The sequence below is a fragment of the Triticum aestivum genome, chromosome 5B (genome assembly GCF_018294505.1).
Source record: "Triticum aestivum cultivar Chinese Spring chromosome 5B, IWGSC CS RefSeq v2.1, whole genome shotgun sequence".
NCBI lineage: Eukaryota > Viridiplantae > Streptophyta > Magnoliopsida > Poales > Poaceae > Triticum > Triticum aestivum.
The window spans coordinates 615,779,148-615,805,892 of NC_057807.1; the positions used below are offsets into that span (position 1 = coordinate 615,779,148).

At 48.9% G+C, this 26,745-nt stretch overlaps 2 protein-coding genes across 2 annotated transcripts; both read right to left on the reverse strand.

Moving 5' to 3' along the window:
- Nucleotides 1-9,289: 9,289 nt before the first annotated feature.
- LOC123117189 (transcription initiation factor IIA subunit 1) lies at nucleotides 9,290-10,326 on the reverse strand. The gene has a single exon (XM_044538010.1). It carries the CDS (start codon nucleotides 10,262-10,264, stop codon nucleotides 9,392-9,394), a length of 873 nt encoding a protein of 290 aa, XP_044393945.1. The 5' UTR covers nucleotides 10,265-10,326; the 3' UTR covers nucleotides 9,290-9,391.
- Nucleotides 10,327-23,621: 13,295 nt separating this feature from the next.
- Nucleotides 23,622-25,442, reverse strand: LOC123117190 (uncharacterized). Its single transcript, XM_044538011.1, has 2 exons — nucleotides 25,149-25,442; nucleotides 23,622-24,471 (listed from the first exon to the last, which is right to left on the reverse strand). The coding sequence occupies exon 2, from the start codon at nucleotides 24,413-24,415 to the stop codon at nucleotides 23,897-23,899; it is 519 nt and encodes a 172-aa protein (XP_044393946.1). The 5' UTR covers nucleotides 24,416-24,471; nucleotides 25,149-25,442; the 3' UTR covers nucleotides 23,622-23,896.
- Nucleotides 25,443-26,745: the final 1,303 nt, after the last annotated feature.

Below are 26,745 nucleotides of genomic sequence, written 5' to 3' on the forward strand. Positions count from 1 at the left end.
CCTAGAGGGCATACGACCTTCTTTGCTGCATACGTGCTGTCGGGCAATTCATTATCCTTTGGAAGCTTCTTCTTCAATATTTTCAGTAGCTTCAAATCCTTTGTCAGGCACAACATTCTCTGCCTTCCACTGCAGCAATTCCAGTACGGTACCCAGCTTTGTGTTGCCATCTTCGCAATTGGGGTACAACCCTTTTTTTGTGATCCTCTAACATGCGATCGAACTTCAGCTTCTCCTTTTGACTTTCGCATTGCGTCCTTGCATCGACAATGACCCGGCGGAGATCATCATCAGGCACATCGTCTGGTTCCTCTTGATCTTCAGCAGCTTCCCCCGTTGCAGCATCATCGGGCACATTGTCTGGTTCCTCTTGATCTTCAGCAGCTCCCCCCATTGCAGCATCACCGTATTCAAGGGGCACATAGTTTTCATCGTCCTCTTCTTCTTCGTCGTCTTCCATCATAACCCCTATTTCTCCGTGCCTCATCCAAACATTATAGTGTGGCATGAAACCCTTGTAAAGTAGGTGGGTGTGAAGGATTTTCCGGTCAGAGTAAAACTTCGTATTCCCACATTTAGTGCATGGACAACACATAAAACCATTCTGCTTGTTTGCCTCAGCCACTTCGAGAAAATTATGCACGCCCTTAATGTACTCAGAGGTGTGTCTGTCACCATACATCCATTGTCGGTTCATCTGCGTGCATTATATATAATTATGTGTGTCAAAAGTAAGAAAATCAGACAAATATCTATCTAAAGTAAGAAAATCAAACAAGTATCAGAAAGAAGATAAGAACAAGAGGCTCACCACGGTGGTGCCAGTGACGAGATCGGCGCGGGCGATCAACGGCGGTGAAAACGGGGACGGGGCATGACGGACCGCTAAATCTAGACAAATCTCGAGAAAAATGGAGCTCCGAGGTCGAGCTTCGAGAGGAGAAAGCTTAACTAGTGTGGCTCGGGCATTTCATCGAACACCTCATGTGCATAGGAGGTGAACTAGAGCACCCAAATGCCCTCTCCTCGCCGGATTGAAAAAAACAAAGCACTGTGGAGTGCTCTGCCGCTGCGGTGGGTATATATAGGCAAGTTATTTGTCCCGGTTCATGGCATGAACCGGGACTAAAGCACCCCCTTATGTCCCGGTTCAAGACACGAACCGGGACCAATGGTTGTGGGCAAGGAGCGAGGACCATTGGTCCCGGTTCGTGGCTTGAACCGGGACAAATGGTTCCACACGAACCGGGACCAATGCCCACGAGGCCCCGGCCGCCCCCCTGGGCTCACGAACCGGGGCTAATACCCCCATGGGTCCCGGTTCTTGAAGAACCGGGACTAATGGGCTGGCCAGGCCCGAACGGCAGCCCTGGTTTCTACTAGTGTTCGTTCTCTTTGTGATGTCAAAACATGGTTGGTGAAGAAATTAAACGAGACAAATCCTCTCGCGACCCCCTTCTCTCTCATGACCGCGTCGCCCCCCCCCCCTCCCCTCCCCCCGACGGGCGACCGGCCGCGCGTCAGGCCTCCTCCCTCCAAGCTCCCCCCTTCCTTCTTCCTTCTCGCCGCCGGCGCCGGCGCCCGCGGCCGGCTTGGCCCTGGGGCTGCTGGTGGCGGCGGCCTCCTGGCCCTTCCCCTCCCGGTCGCTCTCCGGCGCGGGCGGAGCGGCTCCAAGGGGTGCATCTAGGCGGCGGCGGTCTGGCGTTGCGGCGAGGCTCCGTGGCGCATGCAGGCGAGCAACTGGGCGGCAGGGCGGCGCGGCGGCGGGATCTGGCACCGTCCGCTCGGCCCAGATCTGGGCCCTTCGGGCCCCATCTGGGACTGGGCGGGCCGGCGGCGAGGATGGCTCCGGTGTGGCTTCTGGGAGGTGGGGGAGATGCGACGCGTGGCTGGGTGCCGGCGGCGACGACGCCGGCCTGCTGCATCACGGTCGACGGGGCTTAACGGGCCCGCTTTGGGCCTGGCTGGGCCAGGGGTGGCCCGACATGCCCCGCTGCCGCGTCCGGACGGCTACCGCGACGGTGCCGGAGGCACGGGCCTCACGCCCGACGGCGGTGGCGGTGGTTCCCTCCCGCTCGGCGTTGATGTTGCTGCTCCTGTCGTGGTGAGCTTCTCTCCGGTCCTCTTGGCCTCGTGGTGGTGTTCGTAGTGAGGCGGTGTGGGTGGCGGCGCTACTGCATTGGCGCATGGTGATGGGCGGCGGTTTGGCGGTCGGTTCCGTTTGGTTGGGCAGTTGGAGTTGGCCTGCGAGAGAAATCCCTGCCGGCTTCAGCCCCGACGCGGTGACACCTGCGGGTGCCACCGTTCCTCCCTGGAGGGTGTCGGTGGTAGCCACCCCCCACCTCCCTCCGCGTGCCCGGGGAAACCTGAGGACTCATCCGGGCAGCAGCGTCGTCGGCGTCGCATCCCTTCTTGGAGGTGCTGCTTGGTACGCGGCGGATCGGAGCCTCGGTCTGTGGTGTTTTGTTTTCGGTGGGCGCCGCGGTGGTGGGTCATCCTCGCTTTGCCAAGCTGCCGTGGTTGGCATTTGTTTCTTCTTCTTTTTCTCTTGGTGTGTTGTGCTGCTCGCCACAGCGTTATCTGTACTCGGTGTTGGTTGCTTTGAAATACAAAGCGGGGAACCCTTTTTCGGTAAGATGGTTGGTGCAAGGTTGGTCGTTGTTGCTGTTTGTTGATCGTTGTTTTGTAGCTACTCCCTCCGTTCCATATTAGTTGTCGTTGATTGTACTAAATCAGGGACAACTAATACGAAATGGAGGGAGTAGTATTTAATATGAGCGTATATCATAGCGACTGAAAATCATATTGTTTTTTTATAAAAAGGGTATGGAGTATAATCATGAGTAAGAAAATCCATTAGAAAGTTGAGGAGCGAAGCAGAGACAAACGGTTTGTTACCTAGTGGCAATCACGCACACTCAGGACTGCTCAACTACCCAGAGTTTTAAGAATGCGAGGCATCGGCAAAGGCTTCTCCAAGAACAATACTATCTTGATGGGCACGGTTGAGAACGCACATGTCAGGGAATCTCACACAATCAGCCTCAGGATCCAGGACTTCTATCTTCTGCTAGCGCTGAAGACATCAAGAACGACTTGTGCCAGAAGTCTTACAGACCACCGTAGCCAGTCCTCCGTGTCATTCTTCCCCTCTTTTCCCTGCTATAAACTTCAAAATTTAATCCATTAGCATATCTGAAAAATCACATTAATCGGCTCACACGGCCAAATGTGCTGAAAACACGCAAGGTTCCTCGCTTTCCAAATCCCCCAAATGACACCTGAAAGTATAGCAGACATAAGATTCTTCTGCCTACCATTTAATCCCCAAACTAAAAGTCAGTGTGCAATCTTCAGCGTTTTCAAAGTGCTAATCAAAACCAAAGCATAGCTGGGAGCTGGCTACATTCCAGCAAGATCACGCTCGAAATTGAAGGGAATTGTAACCAACAACAAACACGTCATGCATTGAATTGTTTAAGTTGAGAAAAATAGCATTCTTTTGGAAAAAGAGGTTAAAACCCCTGGCCTCTGCGTCAATCGATGCATGCGGCCATCTTTATTTATTATTTCACCAAGGTCAAACAAGAACATACATCAATCCACCCGAAGCCACCACTCACACCTACAAAACTTGATAATGTGGAGTGCTCTCACTCCCCATATCTAAACCGCTGTCGTCGCGGATCCATGATACATAACGCAGCGGAACGAACAGCCGGTGCAGCAAACCTAAAGCGTACATCATATGCACACATTTTAGACGCCGCCATCATCACCATACCACTGACCCATCTTCAAGATAAAAATCCGCATCACCCTTGCTAGTCCGTCCATCCATCGACGCCATCACGGCGCCCAACAGCGCCACCGCCCCGCGCTCGTCCATCCAGACACGAAGATTCTGGAAGCTCTGTCGTGTGTAGCACCTACCGACCAGGCATGACACAGCGTAGCACCTGTCGGCCAGGCATGACTTGACATCTCTACCGAAGCTCTATGCAAGACGAAGCCGCTCCACCTCCTGCCTCTGTCTTCCAGCGTTGCTTCACAAACGATGCTTCCAAGAGAGAAATGGCACCGTAGTACCGCCATCGTCCGATCTGGAAGACCAGATCCTAAGGTTTCCCCCGGAGCAGCACGAGTGGGTCGACAATCGTTGCACGACGATGCCTTCATCAAGTAACAGCGTAGAACGTCGCCATCGCCTACCATCGGCTCGGTTTTCACCGGCAACTATGTGTTCCCGACTCGCAGCCGGAACTAGATGACGGATCTCAAGATCTGATCATCCAACCTCAAGCCGACCACGTCCGACGGAGGAGATGGCCACCACCGCCAGCTTCACCGGCCAGATCAGATCTGACCGGAGGTGCCACCAAGCCGCCCACCAGGCCCTCCATGTCGTCGCCGATCCGAAGCCAGATGACCCGCCGCCCGCAGCATAAGTCGCCGCCGCCCGTGACCGGGCTGCCCGTCGCGCCGGAGTCGCCGTCGCCTGCGACAGGGCCAGCCACCGCCGCCACCAGACCTGACGCGCCTCCGCACACGCAAGGGATCCGCACCACCCGTGAGACGCGGGAGAGAGGAGGATCACGAAATAGGCTTTCGCCTTGCTATATAGATATAACAACCACCTGATACAACAAAGAGTCCAATGCTGGGGCAAACAACACAAGCACACCCAAAAGAAACAAAAGAGAAAGAAGAGAGAGAAAATGTCGACAGCGTCAGATCGACGAAAACGATGATGACCCGCAACCGCTGCGCCCACCGGAGATTTACCACCTCACACCTAGCATCTCGAACCTCCGCATACCAAGCAACACCTTCAGGGAGGGAACGACGACGACGACGCTGCTGCCCGGACAAGTCCTAGGGTTTCCCCAAGTACACGGAGGGGCGAGGGGAAGGGGAATACTCGACGCCCTTCAGGAAGGAATGGTGGCACCCACGAGCGTCGCCGCGTTGGTGCTGACAAGCCGGCAGGGATTTCTCCCCTCCACCAATCACCCACATCCCTGAATGGTCTGATGCACTCCACCACTCATGCCGCCCACCAACATGCGCCACCACGGTCTTGCCATCATCACCGCCACCTCACCATGGTCAACGAAGCGAGAACGACGAGGTCGAAAGGGAGCGGCTAGGAATGAGGAGCGGCAGCGGTAGCGACAGCAGCACGCGGGACGAGACAACCTCCACCGCCGTCGGCGGTCATCGACCGGACACAGCGAGAGGAGAATATCGGGCCCTCGAGGCCCGGCCGAGCCCAAAAGGGGCTCATGAAGCGCCCGTCGCCGTGCTGCAGTAGGCGCACCGCCGTCTCCACAACCCCCCGCACAAGCTGCACCTCCTTTGCCCCTGCCAGAGCCGTCGTAGACGAGATCGAGCCAGGCCCGCCCAGACCTAGATGGGGCCCAACGGGGGCCAGATCTGGGCCGGGAGGGCGTCGCCACCATCCACCGCGCCAGCCCGCCGCCAAGTGGCCGCGTCACCGCCCCCTGGCCACCCGGAGCCACGCCGCCGGAGCAGCCGCCGCCGCCGGAACCTCTGCAGACTAAGGAGCACCGCCGCGGGTCACCCCCACCCGAGTGAGGGCACCGCGCGCAGGGAAGGACGAGGCCGCCGCCGACGACGACACCACGCGGGCAGGGCCCGGTGGCGCAGGCCACCGGTGGCGGGAGGAGCGCTAGGGGAGGGGGCGCTGGGGGCGGCGAGAGGAGCCCCCCGGTCGCCTCGCTCGGGGAGGCGACGCGGGGGGAACGAGAGGGAGGAAAGGGAGGAGCGGCGGGAGGAGAACCCTGATCTGGCCTGCGTGCTAGCGAGGCCCGCCGAAACCGGCCGAGATCGGGCGGGAAAGGTGGCGGCGGCAGCGAGGGTTACGGGGTCGAGAGGGAGCAGGGAAGGGGACTATGCATGTTCCAACTGAAAACTAGGAGAGAGGAGGATCCCCGCCACTGCCGTCGGCGTCCTCCGACGGCGGCGGGGTGAGGGGAAGTGGATTCGGGAGCGGGGCGGCTAAGGTTGGGAACCCGCCCGAGTCGCCCCGGGTATCTATCTAAAAAGCAATTACTAGCCGGATGTGAGAAAAATAGCATATGTGGGAAAGGATGCTGCTAGAAAACAAGTACTAACCGGTCTCACTTCTGCCACTAATCTGACAATAAAGAACACATCATCAAGTTTCTAATAAAAGCACAAAAATCTTAGATGTCAAGAATATCAACTATTACTCCGTCCCATAATGTAAGACGTTTTTGCAAGCTAGTTTAACTTACAAAAACGTCTTACATTATGGGACGGATACATAACATTGACGATGAATATCCCGAAACATGGAAGCCCCTTCTCACACCTTGCATTCATGACCCACATCAGCTCTAGCATGTCATATTAATATGACCTAAACAAGCAACACGTGATATCTGTAACATCTCATACCAGCCATGAGAGCATGCCTATATGTACTCCATTCCCTTCGCTAACTATTTTCCTCTTATGATTCAACACTTCTAGGGATACAAGGGATACTAACTTGTATGTATATAGTTGAAAAAACCACATAACATATGTCGTAAGCAATCCAAACAATTCAAAAAAAAAATATTACAGTTGAAAATAAGAAATGCTAGGAAGCTAATCAGCGAAGCAGTGACAAGCATTGCTGCCTATTGGCAGTCAACACACTAAAAAGTACCGCACCACATTCTAAACTAACTATCTTGATTTTAGTAAATGGCGTGATTTACCTCCTGGCATTGAGATTCATCTGACAACACATAAGATTAAGTTTCTAGTTCTGCGTTTGTTAGTAAATGGTGTGATTCCCACTCATTTTTTTGGTACTGTCATTTGAGTTAGATGTCAAGTATCACAAGATAGGCGTCAAAGTCAGATCATTTTGTCTGAATTCCCATGGTGCTCTGCCTTGTTAACTGAAGAATGCATGCAGAGTTCACTTCTCACACGAGTTAAGTTCAGAGAGTTCAAAGCTGTGCTTAGTTTCAGAAAAAACATTTTAGCCAATGTATATGCAAACATCAAATGAATCCCTGAATGGAAACAATGTATATATATATTTATCAGCCAATATTCAGTCCTTTGGCTGATTTTTCATTTAGTTAGTTGTCACTGTCTATTCCCATGAACCTATCATCAGTACTGAAAGTTTTGGGATGGGTAGTTGGGTACAGTCGGTACCGACTAATTTTATTCATGCCGTTTGAGTGTTTTAACACAATCATTTTTTTACTATGCACGCCCAAGTACGTTAAGCCTGAAGAAATGCTGAAACAAAATATGGTGCAACTTTTCTGTTCGAGTGTGTATTGATTAGAAAAGATGCCCACCAAGAACCATAAACAGACAGCATAAAGATAACTTTGTCAGGATTAGGGTTAAGGTAGTCATATTTCAGACCATTCTTTTTCCTTTCAGTTTTTAGCTAACCACATGCGAAAATACAAGAATGCACTGGAATGATGCCTTCTTTTTTCAGCAGGAGGGTTGTGGATTATGGGGCACATGTCATTTAGTGGTTGTTACGAGCCCAACTACGATCCTGATGACAATCTGTCGAAAAGAGAGAGCTATGAGGAGAGCACCGCATCGAGTGACGAAGTAGTGATCATGATTTTCTCTTTGGTGTCTCTTTTTCTTTTACTTTTTCATTTTATTGTTTTTCAGTCTTAAGAATTCCTACTTTTGTGGTCATTTATCTTCTGGTTTAGTTTTAGTCCTCATTCTTTATTCTTCAGGTTCAGTCATGCATTTTCAGGTTTCAGGTTTCATCCTTGATGTGTTTGTTCAGTTGTAGTTTCAGTAATTTTCATTATTTTTTCATTTTGTTCCTTTGTCATTTATATTTTCACCAACTGAACTTGTTTTTTTTTTCAGTTTTCAGGATTATTTCAGTTATCTTTCTCCAGTTATTTATTGAGGAAGAGTCAATCCTTCTCTTCTCACTTCAAGATTGATCATCTCAAGCCATCCATTGAGGGTGGAAATTTAAGAATAAATAAGTTTTAAGCAAACTTGTTTAGTCGTCTTTTTCAAACTATGTTTCATTCATATGATAGAATTTTAATATGGGTTTAAATAAATTGGATCTTGGCGGAGGCTTCCTGGATAAATATTGCTCCAAAGATAGCAAGTTTAATTTAGGAGTATAAAAAAACTAAACCAATGACTATTCATGATTCCATCCATATTGGATCAATTCTCTATACCACTTTGCTTCAGTCATGTCAGTTGTTTCAGTGATAGTTGTCAGTTCAGTTTTGGGCAATAGTTGCACACTATTGATCTCACTCTGGTAGTCTATTCCTGGGTGTCGTTCTTACTCTTTCCTTCTCCATTTATTTCCTTTCAAGTCATCTTTCTTCAGTCTTTAGTAAATGTTTCTCAACCACCTTTGAGTCTCGTTTATTCAGTCCCCTTCTCTATCTATCTTGAGGTTTCAGTGTTCAGTTCTTGTAAGGTTTTCAGTCATCTTTCTTTCTATCATTGGTCATTCAGCTTTCAGATTCATACAGCATGTTTGGTTGAGGGTAGTTAGAGCTAGGGAATGGGAATTGAAGGGGTACGAGACTTCAAATCTATTGTTTGGTTAGGGGGATTGGAAATTGATAAGGGAATAGTCATGGGACTTGAGACTCTAACTCCCACCGTTTTATTAACAGGGGAGGGGGTGGGAGTTGGAAGGGAATTGTTTTAGTGAGTCAATCTTAGCCCTTCATCATAACTTATGTTAATTTCCCTTGTCTATTTCCTTGTCAATTCCCACGAACCAAACACGGGAATACAATTTCTCATCAAACTCTCACACATAATTTTCATCATACGCCAAACAGAGGATTGGGAATAAAACGACTCATCCCATGTCTAATCTCAATACAACTCCCTACATTAAACTCCCATTCCCTTTCCCATTTTTTGCCAAACACGCTGATAGGACAAAATCAAAAATCAAATCAAGACACGTGGTAGCACATCATAGGACAGAAATTAGACATAAAAAGAAAAATCAGTCGACTTAAGAATAGACAGTGCCTTCTCTTTTTCCCTTTTCTCTGTACAACTCTGCAGCGACTACTTGTTTCTTGATGATTTTTATGAGCTATAAGATCGTCCGACCAGAAGATCGTCCCACCAGCTTTAAGTGACCATCTCAAGAAAATGTCCACAATCGTACCAACTGTGCCATTTTTACAGTGACATGAGTTATGGTCAACAAACCAAGTGGGTGAAGCAAGCCTCAACAGGAAAACACGAGACATGATCATAGTGCCAAACTCGCCACAACTCTTTTGTCACCTTCCCTTCCTTTGTGTTAAAGACAGTTCATACAGCAGGCACCTAAAATATCATCTTTACCATGAAATGAAATTCAAAAATCAAACTCTCCTGAAGCCTTGCTGAACAGAACATCTCTGCCGTTCAAATGCATGATTCCACCCTTCAGAGTGCACTTCCAGCGATTCTTTGTCCTTGTTATCTTGTCGAACTGTGCAAGGACAAGGTGCTGCGTGTCATCAAAGTCATCATCAATGTCGTCATCGTCGTCGTCATCTTCATTGAGAGGAGGTTCATCATCATCACCATCACCCGCAACCTGATCTGCACATCCATCCTGCTGTGGCACAAATGAGGCAGCAGAAGGATATTCATCCCTCTTCCGTTTTCCAGAAGACATCATGAGAAAATCCTTAGTCGTCAGTGGCCGGGGTTGCATCATCATCCGGATCTCCTCATCATGAGCAAAAGCAAGGTTCACATCAAGCCCCAGTGGTCTCTGATTCATCCAGGGCGATGGAGGTTGCATGAAAGGGCTTGGGCGGCCAGTCTCTGGATCAGCCCCATTCATCATCCCCATGCCGTTTCTCATGTCACCGATCGGCGATGGGGCATAGTCCCACGGCCCCGTATCAATCCCCTCTGGTAGTGGCGTCTGGATCGGGGTCGGTGGGAAGAGCATGTCGGCGGTTGGGGTGGCGTACTCCTCGGACGTGGCCTCGTAGGGCACGTTGAGATGGTGCACCGGTGGAGTCGCGCCGCCAGCAGACGCTCCAGCGTGGGGAGCCCTGTTGCGGTCGATGTTCGCTGAGATTGCGCCACAGTGCAGCAACTTCGTCTCCCAGAGAGCCTGGAGCTCGTTGAGGACGGAGTCGCCAACGCCGGAGTTCGTAAAGTCCTTACGAACTTTGGAGACGACGTCCTCGACGACAGAGAGGTAGGCACTGGACGCGTTGCCGCTGGCCATGGCGTTGGCGGTTCTAGCGAAAAAGGAGTTGGCGGTTCTAGGTTTAGGGATTGCGCGGGAGGTGGAGGCGGCGAGTGGCCCTGCAGATCGAGGGGGCGGCCTCTTATATAGCCGAGGCTCTCCGATCCCTTCTCTTCCTCACGCGAGGTGGGACTAAATGAACCACTGATTTGAAGCTCAGCCCCCCGAAGCCCCAGTTTGGGCCGGCCCATGGGTCGCACTGCTGTTTCTTTTCTTTTTTGCTTTTTTGCTTTTTTCCGTTTCTGTTTATTTTACGTTTTTCCTTTTTTATCTTTTCATCATTTTTCCCGTGTATTATACAAATGTCTTTGTGTGTTATACACAAAATGTTCATCGTGTATTTAAGGAAATGTTCATGCTATATACTGAGAAAATGTTTGACATAATTAAAAGAATTTTCATTGTTTATTTTAAAATTGGTCAACATATATATAAAAAAATTCAATGTGTTTTAAATATATTTTTAACATATATCACAGAAGTGTTCAATGTGTATTTAAATATTGTTCAGCCTGTATAACAAAAAAGTTCAGTGTGTATTTTAAAAATTGTTTAGCGTATATTACCAATTTTTTAATATATATTTAAGAAAATTCATCACATATAAAAAATTCAATAAATGTTTGGAATTTCAAAAGTTTGTTCATGTTTCTAAAAAAAATCAATTTTCTCAAAAATTGTTCACGTCTTAAAACTTTGTTCGACTTCAAAGTTTCTTCACAGTTTTCAAGCATTATTCGCAATTTTTAAGAAAAATTGTTCACGTTTTTTCAAGAAATGTTGACAAAATTGAAATAAAACGGCCGTCACCATTGGATAGTTTCATTGATGTTGTAGACATATTCTTTCTCATTGTCACTAGTTTTTCTTTTCTCTTCATGCACTTCACTAACCTGTAATAATTTGGTTGTTTGCATCATCAAGATACAATGACCGGGAGATCATGGGTATTCCTCCTTTCCGAAGAAAAAAAACAGTTAATGGGAGATGATAACCAAATTCTTCGTCTTCCAAGAAAACTAAATATCTACACAAGAAAAAGGAAACAAATACTATTACGTTTGTGTTTTGCTCACGAGTCTTGTATATACTAGAAGAACGCCCGTGCGTTGCAACGGGACCACATTAACTTTAAGAGTCCAATATCAATTATGTTAATATTACATTTAATATTCTCATACATATCAAGTGACATTGGCGACCTTTTTTACCATCAAATTCTCTCACACACACTCTCGCCCTCCCTCTTCCTCACTCTCTCTCCCCCTCTCCCTCTCTCTCTCTCTCTAACACACAAACATATCCATTTTATTGGGTATGGGACTACATTAACTTTAAGAGTTCAATATCAATTATGTTAATATTACATTTAATATTCTCATACATATCAAGTGACATTGGCGGCCTTTTTTACCATCAAATTCTCTCACACACACTCTCGCCCTCCCTCTTCCTCACTCTCTCTCCCCCTCTCCCTCTCTCTCTCTCTCTCTAACACACAAACATATCCATTTTATTGGGTACGGGACTACATTAACTTTAAGAGTTCAATATCAATTATGTTAATATTACATTTAATATTCTCATACATATCAAGTGACATTGGCGGCCTTTTTTACCATCAAATTCTCTCTCACACACACACTCTCCCCCCCCCTCTTCCTCACTTTCGCTCCCCCTCTCTCCCTCTCTCTCTCTCTCTCTAACATACACACATCCATCTTATTGGATACGGGACCATAATCCATCTATTTCACACGCACACGCGCTAGTGCATAACAATATGGATTATGTGTATTATATTTGCCACCACAACTGAGGGAATTAATTTCATGTAAATCGGCTAGCCACAGCTCCATGACAAACAATACATCTAAATTCTCAGCGTTATTTTTATGTAACATTGGCGAGAGGTAAACGACGGTGATTGTTTCCTTTGTTTGGAGATTGATTACCATCCGTGAGTTAAGCTGGGTACTAAAGAAGAATCTGATTGTGATACGTGAATTGATTGTTGCCTTATATGTTTGGTTTTGGTATTTGAAGATTGATTACCATCCGTTAGTTGGGTTACCAAAGAAGAAATCAATCACCATATGTACAAAAAGGAACTACATTGCACATGCTTACACCTCATCTACTCGTGAGAATATATAGAATTGGAGCAAACAAAATAAGTGCAGACGAGAGATAAAACATCAATGAGGATCCCTAATGTCTTGACTAATATGTTGTCCTCCAGCTTGAGAAGCACCTACAAGGAAGGGCTAACATACAGAATCACGAGCCACTCCAATTTATGACTCACACAACTTCATCTTCAACTTGTTAATGATGCGTGAACCTCAACGTACCATGTGGTACTGTTGGAGGCCATGATGACCTGGTGCACCTGTGACTCACCAATGTTCCATCATGCGCAACGCCTCCTGAAACGCCTTTGGCATCGCATGACAGAAGGTAGGAACGCGTTAAGAGCAACTGAGGCAAAACAACAAACAAGTGGCACCCCTCTTGTAAATATGTAACATTAATATCTTTTGTTAATTAAATGCAGTAGAAGCCTCTCCTGTCGTTTCCTCCTAAAAAACAAAAGAATGGCGCAATTGAATGGTGGTATCACACAATCCAACTCTTCACGTCAGCGAACTCCTTAATCTGCCTGGCCCTATTATTATTTAAAGGTTTGTGCAACCAGGACCGGTTACTCCTATAATTTTGCTGTCGAGACACGACTTATGTGATGCAGTAAAGCACATGAAAGAGGTGACGCCGCTGACGAGATCTTGGCGATTACATGTAACATAATCAAGCGGTGCTAGCTCAACTTTAGTGCCAATCAGCATAGCCTATTTAGGCTATATATTACTGTTAAATACCGTAGCATTGCAGAGCTTATTGCATCCTTGTACACACGATCAATATCTAGTTATCTACGGACAAGAAAACATATGTATCTAGACCAGCGGGAACAAAGACAAAAGCCATGTTAAACTTGTCACCTGGCGCACGTGCACTTGCATTCCAGCTCCTAGGCATGCACAAAGAAAAAACCGAAGCACACTGATGAAGTAACTCAGAAACTATGTTCTTGTCTCAAATACAAATAAAACCAACGGCCAAAGATGAACTGGTTAAGCATTCCCAAAAATCACATGTTCAGAACTCCTCAGAACATAACTCCAACTATCAATCTCATAAATTTGAAGTTAATATCTGTCAATCGTAAAAATAACATGCATCGGGTTGTCAATTGATTTTCGGATGCATCCACTATCAATCTCACGAAATGCAAGTATATATCTTGCCAAAAGCATGCGTTTCATAATGTTAGCAAATAAAGTTTTCAGAACACTGTATATACCACCACAAAATCATAAGAGAATGAGCGTATACAATCTACAAGGTAATGTAGCAATTTAGAGGTTGGGTACTTACTTCAGTAATAAAACAGGTTCAAGGTAGTAACAAGGATTCTTCTAATGCATTAATAAACAAATGTTCTGCACTGAAGACAAGATAAACATTTCCCAAAGTGCATCAGAGCATCACAGAACATTACTGGCAAGATAAATGCACGACGATACACCCGACTCATTTAATTAATATAATTAAATAATCAGCAAATTAGTCACCAAACTGCTCAGATGAACCGGAACAGAGCCAACATATATCATCCTAGACAAACGCAGTATCAACCATTTACCTTGGTACTTTAGGGACCGACAGGAGGATGCATGTAGAAGCGCTTCTTGCCCGCGAATCCACAGTCAGATAGAGAAATTGGAACCCATTCCCATCACCAACTGATAAAGAAAGCACATAAAAAAATTGATATCAGGCCAACTTGGATCTTCGGTGATTGTCCCCCGGTATGGAGAAATTAGGAGAGTGGGTGCAGGGAGTGGCCTTGTGGATGATGGATGGAGGCGCGGAGGGATGTGGTCGCCGGAAGGTCGAAAGCGGAGAGGGTCGGGCACGAGCCGGTGGTGCGCGACAACCGGAGGTGGCCCAATCGTGGGCGCGAACCGCCGATAGCCTCGACCCATCTCTCAACGCGGCGAAGATAGAGAGGGCGGCACTGCCAGTGCTCGAGACCGCCGCTCGGCACCATCTACATCGAGGGGAAAGAGAGGCGAGAAAGCGATAGGGTGATGCGGGGCTAGGGATTGCAGAGGAGGGTGGGGGTGTGCGATTTGAATGGATGGTTCTGCCCACCGTTTTCTTGTACGTGGCGGTGGAGACGGCGGCGTCCAGCCATGCAGGCGAGGCATGGGTCGAGACGAGCACACGGCGAGGCGCAGTAGAAGAGGCGGGGGCGATTTTTTGCTACTGAGATGCAGGGTGTGGGATTGATCGTTCATGTTCTCTTTTCCTTTTTAACGGGAGATGGATGCGATTTTTTCACGAGGGGAGAGATGCGACCACGTACAGATTCCATAATAAATTAATTAGGTCCATAACGGGATTTGTTTGCAATGCGTTAAGATTTACGTGTTCTTAATAAAGAAATGCACTGATGTAGGGATCGATTGATTCGGCTAAGGAAAGATAGATTCGTGATTTTTTGTATGTTAGGAAATTACTGGTTTGCAAGGAAAGAGTGGAGAGAAAAAGAACCAATGCGACGACGTACAGATTCCACAATAAATTTATTAGGTCCATAACGGGATTTTTTTACAATGCGTTAAGATTTACGTGTTAGTTTTCATAATAAAGAAATGCACTGATGTAGGGAGCGATTGATTCGGGTAAGGAAAGATAGATTCGTGATCTTTTGTATGTTAGGAAATTACTGGTTTGCAAGGAAAGAGTGGAGAGAAAAAGAACCAGTACGAGGGGGTGGTGGGAGGTGGGACGAAGAAAAACCGGATGAAATTGGGAGGTGGGAGGGGGTGAGTAAAAAACCGACGAAAAAAAACCAACAAAATTGGGAGGTGGGAGGGAGGACGAAAAAAACAGTGAAAAAACCGTGAAGACTATTCACCACCTGCTCCATTAGGAGTAGAGATTGCATGTGATCTCTCATCCACCCATGCTACTTAGAGCATCTCGAGCCGTTGGCCCCCCAGGGGGCGCCTAAAATCGCCGCCTGGGGGTGCCCCGACGCAAAAAATGGGCCTGGGGCGAGTTGGCCCCCAGCCGCCGCCCCTAGGGCCGGCCCCAGGCGCGGGGAAAAAACGTGTAGCAAATTTAGGCTAAGTTCGGCTAAAATACACCAAATTTCGGCAAACTTGGGCTTATATTTGCTGATTTAAGTCGAGTAGTCGCCATTACATGTAAAAACTAATCAAAAAAACTAGCTGAAGGCCGAGAAGTCGCCGTCATCGCCGCCATCGTCGGCCTTCTCCTCCTTGACTCAGGCGCCCCTGCTGGACCCCTCCCCGGCTGGTGGCGGCGGCGCGTCGTCGTCGTCGTCGCTGTCATCGATGATGACGACTCCTCCTTCGTCGCGGCCTCGGCGGCGTTGCGCGAAGCGCCGCAGGGCGGCGCACTGGCGCTCCCTCGCCATCTTCAGGGAGTCCTGGCGTGCCCATTCGAGGGCCGCGTCGTCGTTGAGCTCGACCTCGCCGTGCTCCACCTTCACCGGCGCCAGCCCCGGCTCCGTCTTCACCGACGCAAGACCCGGCTCCGTCTTCGGCTTGACGAAGTGCGGGGGAGGAACCGACGAGGAGGCGCGTCAGCCGCCCTCGCTGATGACGATGCCGGCGCTGCGAGAGCGGAGGTCGAGCGGCGTCTCCGCCGCGGGCTCGGCCTTGACGCCGAGCAGCGTCGGAGTGCCGGAGGATAGAGACGAAGAACATGACGAGGAGGAAGAGGAGGAGGAGCCGAACCTCCTTGGCGCCCATTGCCCGTCCCGTCGGCGGTGCGCCGTGGCGGCCGCCCTCGCCGGGGGGTACGCCAACGGAGGGTTGTTGCCGCCCTCGAGATGCGTCAGCACGCCCTCAAGCGTGCGGCCGGGGACGCCCCACCACAGGTGGCGCCCCTCACTGTTCTTGGTACCGCCGACCACCGGTGCCCCGTTGGTGGACGCCAGCCGCTGCTGCTGGCGGCGCTCGAAGTACGCCTCCCAAGCCGCGTGGTTGTCAGCAGCGTACTGGGGTAGGGAGAGCTCGGCGTCGGTGAGGGACGCGCGCGCGATCTCGACCTCGTTGGCGAAGTAGGATGGCTTGGCAACATCGTTGGGCAACGGGGGAATGGGCACTCCCCTATTGCTGAGCCTCCAGCCCGTCGGCCCGGCGCGCATGTTTGGCGGCACCGGGATGTTCGCCTGGAATAGGAGCCAGGATTCCTGTTCGCGGAGCGAACGGCGGCCGAAGCCGTTGGCCACCGCCTCGTCTCCGGGGAAACGCTCGGCCATCGGGGAGATGGGGTGGCTGGGGAGAAGAGATCGGCGGCGGCGCTCGGGGAGAGGTGGAGAGGTGGCACTCATCACAGGCGAGCGAGGCCATATATAGCCGCGTCGCGCCCGTGTGTACGCGTCCGAGGGAGGGGAGGCGTCGGCGCCGCCCCGTGACGCGCCGCCCGTGAGGAATCAATGGCAAAACTGATCGGCGGCAGCCTTGCCATTGATTCCCCGCAGGAAACCGAGGCGTCGGGAGAAGACGAGGCGGGCTTTCGCGCCAAAAACGATTCGCCCGGCGCCCCCGAGCGCCCCCCAGCGCGCGGGTTTGGGTTGGGTCCGCCGGCGCCAATTTCGGACCGAGCCGGCGAAAAATGGGCCCCTGAGGGCGCGACTGGGTCGATTTGTTGGCGCCGGCGGCCGAAAAGTCGCCTGGGGGGCCTTGTTGGGGGCACGGCTGGAGATGCTCTTAGTCGATACAACTATCCATGCTACTTAGTCGATACAACTATCCATGTATAAATCTCGATACAATCTTAATCTCGGCATATGGGTAGTTGAATGTGTGTGGTATTTAGTTTCTTTTATACAACACGAGACACTTAAGAAAATAGATGATGAGTTATACATGCAAAGACGATTTGAATCTTATTTATGGTTTTGGTAGTTAACAAACATTGTCCTTCAAATCTGAGATTAGAGCGCATCGGCATGTAGTCTCTTACCATACACATCAGATCATAGTTTGGTCGCGTCGCGGGAGACTTCAACAACATGGCTTCTCCCAGCAACGTTTCACTCCAAATGTTCAATGTCTGTACATTATAGCCCTTTGGCTGTCCTCGATGCAACTTACGTCTCCAACTGATTTGAAGCACTCGAAATATGCTATTGCCGATTTATTTTTGTTTCTTTATTAACCTGATGTTGAATATAACTGCTCTACAACTTGTCCTGGTGTTTGGTCTACTGAAGATTACAAATAAATCTACTTATGCTTCAAAACAAAATTACTTTCAAGACATTAAACACATTGTCAAATTTATGCTAACATGTACACATAGACGGCACATCTGAACCTATTTTATTGGGTAAAATTGCCCATATGACCTGCCACGTGGTCACTTGGATGGTCTTTAGTTTGGCGGATGTATGGAAAATGCATTTTGATCAATGTGACAGAATTTGACCATGATGAACCCTAAGCAAAGAACTTTAGTTTACTTGTAGCCTGAAGCATGATCAAGTGGGTAAGTGCCTGCTCAACATGTCTGCTGCGCCAACAGAATAGCTCGCCCTACCCACTGGGCACGCTAGGCAGATCAACCTTACATGCCACCGCTGTTCTTACGGGTTAATTTAAACAAGAACATGACTCTTTATGACTACTAATGTATGCACACGTTGCATTACCTTGCTGTTGAACAATTTGTGATCCATGTGTGTGTTGTAGCCGGTGAGTAACTTGAGCATTTACTAGAATTGATGGAACAAGGTGCTTCCCGCAGAGAAACAATGTGCAAATATAACCATGTTTATGATTAGTGACCTAGCTACCTACCCTATTTCCCTATGAATTGGAATCCAAAGATGTAGTATTCCCAGATCCCATCAGACTAGCTAATAGCTAAGCTAGAAATCATCAATCACCAATTCACCATATAACTAGTCTTACTACAGCTATACGTATGTACGGACATAGTACTACCCCATCATGTGCCCTCATTATGGTCCTCTATCTGTATATATCTTCGACGATCGATTGGTAGAAATAAGTTACGAGAAGGGAGCTATGTGATATGGTAGTGTTCATGTCATGTGGTACTTACTTATAACTAGTAAACAACAAAGAGTTTTGGGAATAGAAGACATCGGGATGAATTAGGTCCTGGTCCATTTCAGATTGAGAGTAATAAAACAACCCAAGATGTAAAAGGCGTGTTTTTAGATGTTAGGTTTGTGTTGCCTCGAGTCATGGTTATAAGTTGGTTAGGCTGCAGCTCGAGGACAAGCTGCATGTTCAGGTGGGGTGTAGTGTTAGAGTATGTAATGGGCCTAATGGGACTGGGCTAGCGGTATAGCCCGCTAGTCTTAGGGTTAATTAGAGATAAGAATCATTTGTTTAGGGGTCAAGTAAGCTTTGCTTGGGAGTCAAGTAAACCTTTCTATATAAAGAGAGGAGATGTATCAATCTAATCAAGCAAGAATTAAGAAGTAAATTCCTTCCTTCTTGCCCGGCCATGGGCAAAAGGCTCCAGGCCGGCTCTCTCGCACCCTCCTTCTAGCAGCGCCATAACAAAAACACTTGTCAAATTTACGCTAACATTTACACATACACGACACATCTGAACCTATTTTATTGGGTAATTAAAATGGTCCACATGAGCTGCCATGTGGTCACTTGGATGGCCTTTAGTTTGACGGATGTATGAAAAATGCATCTTGATCAAAGTGACCAAATTTGATCACCATGATCCCTAAGCAAAGAACTTTAGTTGACCGGTGGCCTGAACCGTGATCAAGTGGCTTAGCGCGTGCTCCATATGTCTGCCGTGACAACGGAGTAGCCCGCGTCGCTAGGCGGAGCAGCCTTAGAGCAACTCAAAAGGGGCGATCCAAACGGACGGCGCATTTGTCCGTTTTTTGTCCGTTTGGGTTGGCCTCCCGCCCGTCGTCCGTCCAGTTTTGCATTTGGGTCGGCAATGCGTCCAACGCGCCGATCCATTTCATGTCCGCATTCAACTTTTAAATAAAAAAGGCCCGCGGCCGATCATGCCATCGTTCATGTCTCATACCGGCACCATGCCAGCGCAGGCATACAATGCCGGCCTCAGAAAGCACCACAGTTCATGCTGGCGCACTCGCCAGCCGGCCGGCGCACATGCCAGCACACAAAAAATGGTGGGACTTGCGTTCGACCACGCCATCGCGGCTCCCGTGGTCATGCCGGCACACCTGCCGGCATACAAAAAAGATGGCCCCTCGACGCCATAGATCACTCGCCGTTGAATTTGAGCATGTTGGCCTGCATCTTCTCGAACCACGGCCTCTTCCTTGGCGACAAGGCGTTGAGCTCCACCTTCATGATCTCCACCCCGGTCATCATGCTTGCAAGAGCCACTTCTTTCTCCTTTGTCTTGGCGTTGGCGGCCTCGATCTCTAGCATCTTGGCTTGCTTCTCCGCCTCAAGCTCGGGATCATAGCCAGCGGCCCGCGTGAACACCCCGCGGCCATCCTGGCTTTGCGTCTCCTCAGGATCGTAGCCAGCGCCCGGCTGTAAGAGCATATGTATCCCTTAAGTGTTTTGGTGATTGATGACAATGCTTTTGCGGATTAATCGTGTGCCTTTAGTTTCTCAGACGCTTCATCTCTAGGCACGAGACGATTCGGTGCCCCTCGAAGACTATTGAAGACGGCGTTGTTCTACGTTTCTCTTTGGTGGATTTGAGTCGTAGGAGAGCCGTACTATTAAGAGGGGGTCCGCGTCGGAAAGGTTCGGGTGGAATCAACACATACACATGTCCTTCCTTTCCCTTGCACTTTGGAGCATCTCTCCGTTATCCTAGTTGTGCTTAATCTGACGGCTACTGTTGTACTTGCGGTAGTACTGCTCTATGGAGCGGTAGTACCGCAAGCACCTGCGGTAGTACCGCTGGGGGTCACGGTAGTACCGCTCCTCTGGAGCCTTAGTATCGTGGCTCCCAGGCCTAGTGCTGCTCCGGTACGGTAGTAGGGGCGGATGTAATTTTTTACATCCGCGCCCTCACGGTAGTACCGCACGTCATGCGCGGTAGTACCGCGGGAGGCCACGGTAGTACCGCTCCTCCCGAGTCGTAGTACTGTGGCCCTCATGCCTAGTACCGCTGAGTCACGGTAGTAGGAGCGGATGTAATTTTTTACATCCGCGTCTCCACGGTAGTACCGCGCCTTGTGTGCGGTAGTACCGCGTCGGATTTTTTGCACTGTTTCAGTTTCAGCGGAAGTAGGCACGGATGTATTTTATTTCATCCGCGCTCTTCGTAGGCTTTGACTTTCCTGCCTTATGGTAGTACCGCAAGGGGGAGCGGTAGTACCGTGCAAGCGGTAGTACTGCACTCAGTCAGGCAAGTCCCGGCCTCTGCTGCTGCCGCGAAAGTACCGTGGCCCTCCATGGTAGTACCACGCTCCTGGAGCGGTAGTACCGCATGTCGCAGGCTGAACATGTGGATAACGGTTGGATCTTTTCCATGACTATAAAAGGGGCGTCTTCTACCTCTAGTTGACTACCTCTTCTATCTCTAAGCTCCATTGTTGCTCCAAGCTCCATTTTGGCCCGATCTCCCTCCTTAGACAATCAAACTTGTTGATTTGCTCGGTATTGGGTGACAAGGGCCCGATCTACACTTCCACCAAGAGATATTCGATTCCCCCCACTAATCCCTAGCGGATCTTGTTACTCTTGGGTGTTTGAGCACCCTAGACGGTTGAGGTCACCTCGAAACCATACTCCATCGTGGTGAAGCTTCGTGGTGTTGTTGGGAGCCTCCAAGTGTTGTGGAGATTGCCCCAACCTTGTTTGTAAAGGTTCGGTCGCCGCCTTCAAGGGCACCAATAGTGGAATCACGGCATCTCGCATTGTGTGAGGGCGTGAGGAGATTACGGTGGCCCTAGTGGCTTCTTGGGGAGCATTGTGCCTCCACACCGCTCTAACGGAGACGTACTTCCCTTTAAAAGGAAGGAACTTCGGTAACACATCCTCGTCTTCACCGGCTCCACTCTTGGTTATTTCGTGCCTTTACTTTTGCAAGCTTACTTGTGTTGTATCTATTGCTTGCTTGTGTGCTAGTTGTCTTTGCATCATATAGGTTGTCCACGTAGTTGCATATCTAGTCAACCTATTTTGTTGCAAGGTTTAAATTGATAAAGAAAAGCTTAAAAATTGTTAGTTGCCTATTCACCCCCCCCCTCTAGTCAACCATATCGATCCTTTCACCGGCGCACCACCCTCGAAGATGAGGTGTTGCATGTAGTCCTCGTCGACGGTGGACGACATTTCCTCGAACAGGTTATGGGCGTCCGGGAGACCGCCGGCCGGCGCCTGTCGCGCGCGTTTCCTCGTGCAGCCGGACGACGAGCCACCAACCACCAGGGTGGCGTTGAGGTCGATGGGCGCGGGCGTGGAAGGCGCGACCGGGTTGCAAGCCGATGCGCGGGGTGAGCACTCCCCGGAGAGGCGGGAGGCCTGCGGGTAGACGTGGAAGCCGGGGACCGGGTTGCAAGCCGATGCGCGGGGTGAGTCGGGCATCACCATCCGAGGAAACGCCGATGAGCCGGTGCTGGCCGCGGTGACGGCGGCTTGGATGAGGCCGTGCTGGCTAGGGTTTACCCCAAGCATGTAGAGCGCCTCCCTGTTGCCGCGGCGACGCGGGCCTTGGTGAACTCCTGCTGCGCGGCGGCGGCGGCGGCGGCCTGCGCAGCGGCCTCATCCCTCGCGTCTGCGGCGTGCCTCCGGCCCTTCCTGTTGGCCGACTCCCTTGCCCGCTGTTCGGGCGTCAGCGCCTTCTTCGGCTTGGCCGCCGCGGCGGTCTTGCGCGGGGCACGAGGCTTGCCTTTCTCGGAAGGGGCGACGACGCCGGACGAGGCGAGGGAGGCGAGGCCGGGGGCGGCGTCGAGGTCGAGGTCGATGGCGTCCTCCATGGCTGGTTGGGGGGCGGGGGCGCGCGGGGGTGGGAGCGTTTTTGGGGAAAATCGGGGGGGGGGGGGGGGGATAGTGGTGGTTCCACCGACAGGCGGGCCCGGGGAGAGGAGTAGGCGTGTGCGTGTCCGTCTCGTGTCCGCGCCGACGTAAATCCGCCTTAAAATTGGGCATGAAATGGGTCGCCCGCGGACGAAAAACGGACGCGCGTCCGTTTGGATCGGCGCGTTGGGCCGTCACTTTTGTCCGCGCTGACCCAAACGGACGCGGACAGACGAAATGGGTCGCTCCATTGAAGTTGCTCTTACATGTCACCATTGTGCTTGCTGGTTTAAACAAGGCCATGACTCTTGATGACTGCTGATGTATCATGTATGCACGCGATTGCAGTGCCTTACTCTGGAACAATTGCTCTGATCCACGTGTGTGGTAGCCGGTGATGAGCGTGAGCGTTTATTGGAATTGATGGAACAAGCTGCTTCCTGCAAAGAAATATTTGCAAATACGGTAATGATTATGATTATTGACCTAGCTACCTACCCTACTTCCTTGCAAATTGGAATTTCCCGGTTCCCATTAGACTAGCTAAGCTAGAGACCAACAACCACCATACATCAAGTCTTAGTATAACTAAACGTGCGTATGGGTATAGTACTGCCCCTTCATGTGTTGTCATTACGTTCATCTTTCTATATATATCTTCGACGATCGATTGGTAGGAACAAGTTATCATAAGGGACTATCTGATCGTAGTGTTCATGGTGTGTACTTGTAAACAACAAAGAGTTTTGAGAATAGCAGACATCGGGATGAATTAGGCGACCCAGGGACAAGCAGCCCTTGCAACCAAACATGACCCCTAATCGGCATGACTACTTCTAACTCGGCCCTATGAGGATGTTAGTACTCCCTCCGTCCTGTGAAAAATGTACATATAGAAATTTTAGGATAAATGATGGAATGGAGTAAAAAAATGCATCGGAAAGGTACAAGCCACCATCTCTCGCCTCCTTAATTACCCAACCCCCAATGAGCTAAGTGCATGTAGAAATTAAAGAGACCATGTGTATAATGTTATTGGTCTTGATTACCGTGTGATAAGAGAGAAACATTCTTTTTTTTATATTAAAGTGCATTGGGAAGATAGAAGTAGACTCTTTTGTGGACAAATTTAAAGCTAAATATATACTCTTCACCGGACGAAGGGAGTAGGCCTCAATTTAGAGTTTGCACATGGATGCCCATTCTAACTTACATGATTGAAAAATCAACCGGCAAGAGAGATCTAACTAGCATACTATCATACTATGTTCTCTTTCTTTTTGTCTAAGCATCACTTTTTGTTTGTCTGTCCATCAACTGAAACAAACCGAATAACAATGTCCATAGCAACAATGTACAATACACTTCACATAACCCTGATCAGTAGACAAACAAGATCAGAGACCTACACATGAAAGAAAATTTTAGGAAATGTGATAAGCATCACTATCTGTTCTACCCGACTACACAGCTGTCCACAAACTGAAACAAGCTCATGAATGTTGAACTGCGAGTCCTAATGATGACATTTTCCCCACATACTGAAACAAGCTCATGATGATGATTGCGGGGGCGGAGGCGACGTCGATGATCTCATCGGCTCATTGCCTTGCTGGTGACCGTTTCCAGCCTTCTCGTCCAACACATCCTTCAGCCCTTCCTGATAGGTCTCCACATAGTTCTTCACTGCACTTGTGTAGGTTGAGGCGCGGGTCATGTATATGCGCCGCAGCGCAGGCTTCAGAGTCTCGGCCCCACCCCTCGCTGCCACCGCGAGGTCCTCAAGCACAGTAGGTTCAGTTTTAGTGTTACCCTCGTCAGTAATGTTGGGATCAGATTCCTTTTTGGCCTTCTTGTAATCATTCGGCCTGAGCTCTGGACCGATGTCCCTGACCCAGGAAGCCCCATACAGCCTAGATGCCTCCTTGAGGATACACCATTTTTCTTTCAGTGTGAGTTTAGGGCGCCTCTTGGTGCCCGGAGGGTCCGGCAGAGAAGACGGGAAGGCGATCTCTTTCAGATCGTACCTCACGTAATCGTACACCTTCCTGCAAACAACTCTAAACTTCATTCCGGCTGCTACCGCAACTGAAACAGCCTCTTTATGCGGTTCTACGATGGATTAACCTGCTCCATGGTAAAGCACAAGACAAGTAAAATAGCAGAGCGAAGTACTGAAATCTATATTTAACTTCAGCATGTATTGTGAGAGTGACAAGAACAAATCATTTCTGATGCTATAAGGGTAAAAAAGAAAACAGAACAATCTACCAACACCAAAAGCACCTGGGTCCTGTTGTTCATCTCAGATGCATTTAATCAAACACCTTGACTGCAGTACTAAACAAGCAAGTAACAGAGTGTTTCGCCCATATTTAGCAAGCATTGATACAAACATACTAAGTTGATGATTGGCTGGGCTGTGATGGAAAATAGGAAGCCACTGTCTGTTTTGCTCATCTTCAGCAAGCAGGCAACAATCATTCAATCAGGCCATGGTGGGAACAATATAAGAAATGGAAGTTCACAGTAATACAAGACATGATATATAGTGGATGGTTGATACAAAAAGGTTGGATGCAGAAGCTGAAATGCATAAAATTCAACGCTGCTTCTCTTGATCCTCTTCTTTTGGCCACTACCACTGTGCTCTACCCAAGTCTCAACACAACAAAATGAACCAGTGGACGAATGCAAACAGCCAACAATGAATTATCAATCGATGAACTTCAAGAATTATCCTCTGTTCTCCTCTCAACCGGGAAAATCACAAATTGTGAAGGATCGGAATTTGGAACACTCACGATGCTGCTGCCGTCGCCGACTTGCCGTGGAGCGTGCTTCGAACGCCGCCGTGCTTGCCGGATGTGGGTGCCTCTGTCGCCCTGAGCCCGTGCTGCCTGACGACCGAAGAGCACCCGAGGAGGCGGGACGGGATCGTACGCCGGTGCTGTAAGGAGGGCTTCAGGTTGGGTGCCGGCCGGCCTGGGGAGGGATGGGGTGTGGCGGCGCGGGGCGCTGGCACTCGGCTTCGCTCCGGCGACCAATAGGGTTAGCGTCGCCGTCACCGCTCTTTTACTTTTTTTTTAAGCGCCCGAGAGTAGATGGCCCAGGTAGCTTGTTCGCTCGGTCATACTAGGAAAAAAACAATTTTAGTTTTTATAGATTAAATTTCAGTATATTCAAACAGTATTTAGAAATCTTGAATTCAAAAAAATACCTTGATTTAAAAGAACACGAATTTGGAAAAAAAATCAAGAATTTAAAAGAAGTTCATGAATTAAAAAAATGTTCGCGGATCCGGAGAAAGTTCATGAATTCAAAAAAAAAACCACTAATGCAAAAACGTTCGTGAATTCAAATAAAATTCACAAAGTTTAAAAGGTGTATTAAAAAATGTACGCGAACCCAAAAAATGTTTGCGAAATCAAAAAAATTCAAACTTTTTTGAAAAGTTCATAATAAGAAAATTGTTCATAAAATTTAAAATACTACAAAAAAGTAAAAAGAAAAAACAAAGAAAACCCCAGCAAAAAAATAAAGAAAAAAGTAACCAGTTGAAGCTTTACAAACCCCCGAGAGAAACTTTACAAAACCGGCTAGCATTTGTGCAAATGGAATATCCTAGATGGGGTTCTATCAGTGACAGTTCCGACTTTCCTAGAGTGGATCAAGTGGCCAATAGCAACTCAAAGTGAACTTCAACCCAGGTGAAAAGGTCCAAGCCCGCACCGCCGGATGTGATCCTCTAGGATGGACGGCGCTATCCGTAGACGGTTCCTTTCTGAAAGCGGGTGGCTTGGCTAGAGTCAGGATAGTGCTACGTGATGATGTTTGTTGCATGGTCTTTGTTGTGTATCATTGTTTGTTCAATTGTTCAGATGCTTATGAAGCCGAGGTACGTATGTGCTACCATGGAAGGGGTACGTTTGGCACTCCAATGGACCGATAAACCCATAGTCCTCCAAAGTGACTGTGTGACTTTGCTCACGGTGCTTGGCAACACTATGGTGGATCGATCACCTATGTGCCAATTACTAAAGAAGATCAGATGATATATACGTCTTCATGAGATAGTGCTCGAGAACCTAGATAGAAATCAAAACATGGTTACTCATGTTTTAGCTAATTGTGGTAGAACCGAGGATCACACCGCATGTTGGTTACCCCGTCCTTTAGATTATATTGCACATACTTTGTTAGCTAAATGTAACCCATTATCAGAGAAATAAATATCTCACGGTCACAAAAAACGTCAATGTGACATACTCAAGCAAAGTAGTCGCACTTGTAATTTCCCCCTCCTAAGTAATGTAAGGATCATATTCCTCTTTAGCCTTCTTGTACTCATTTGGCATGAGCTCGGGACCGATGTCCCATGATAACCCACAAGTGTAGGCT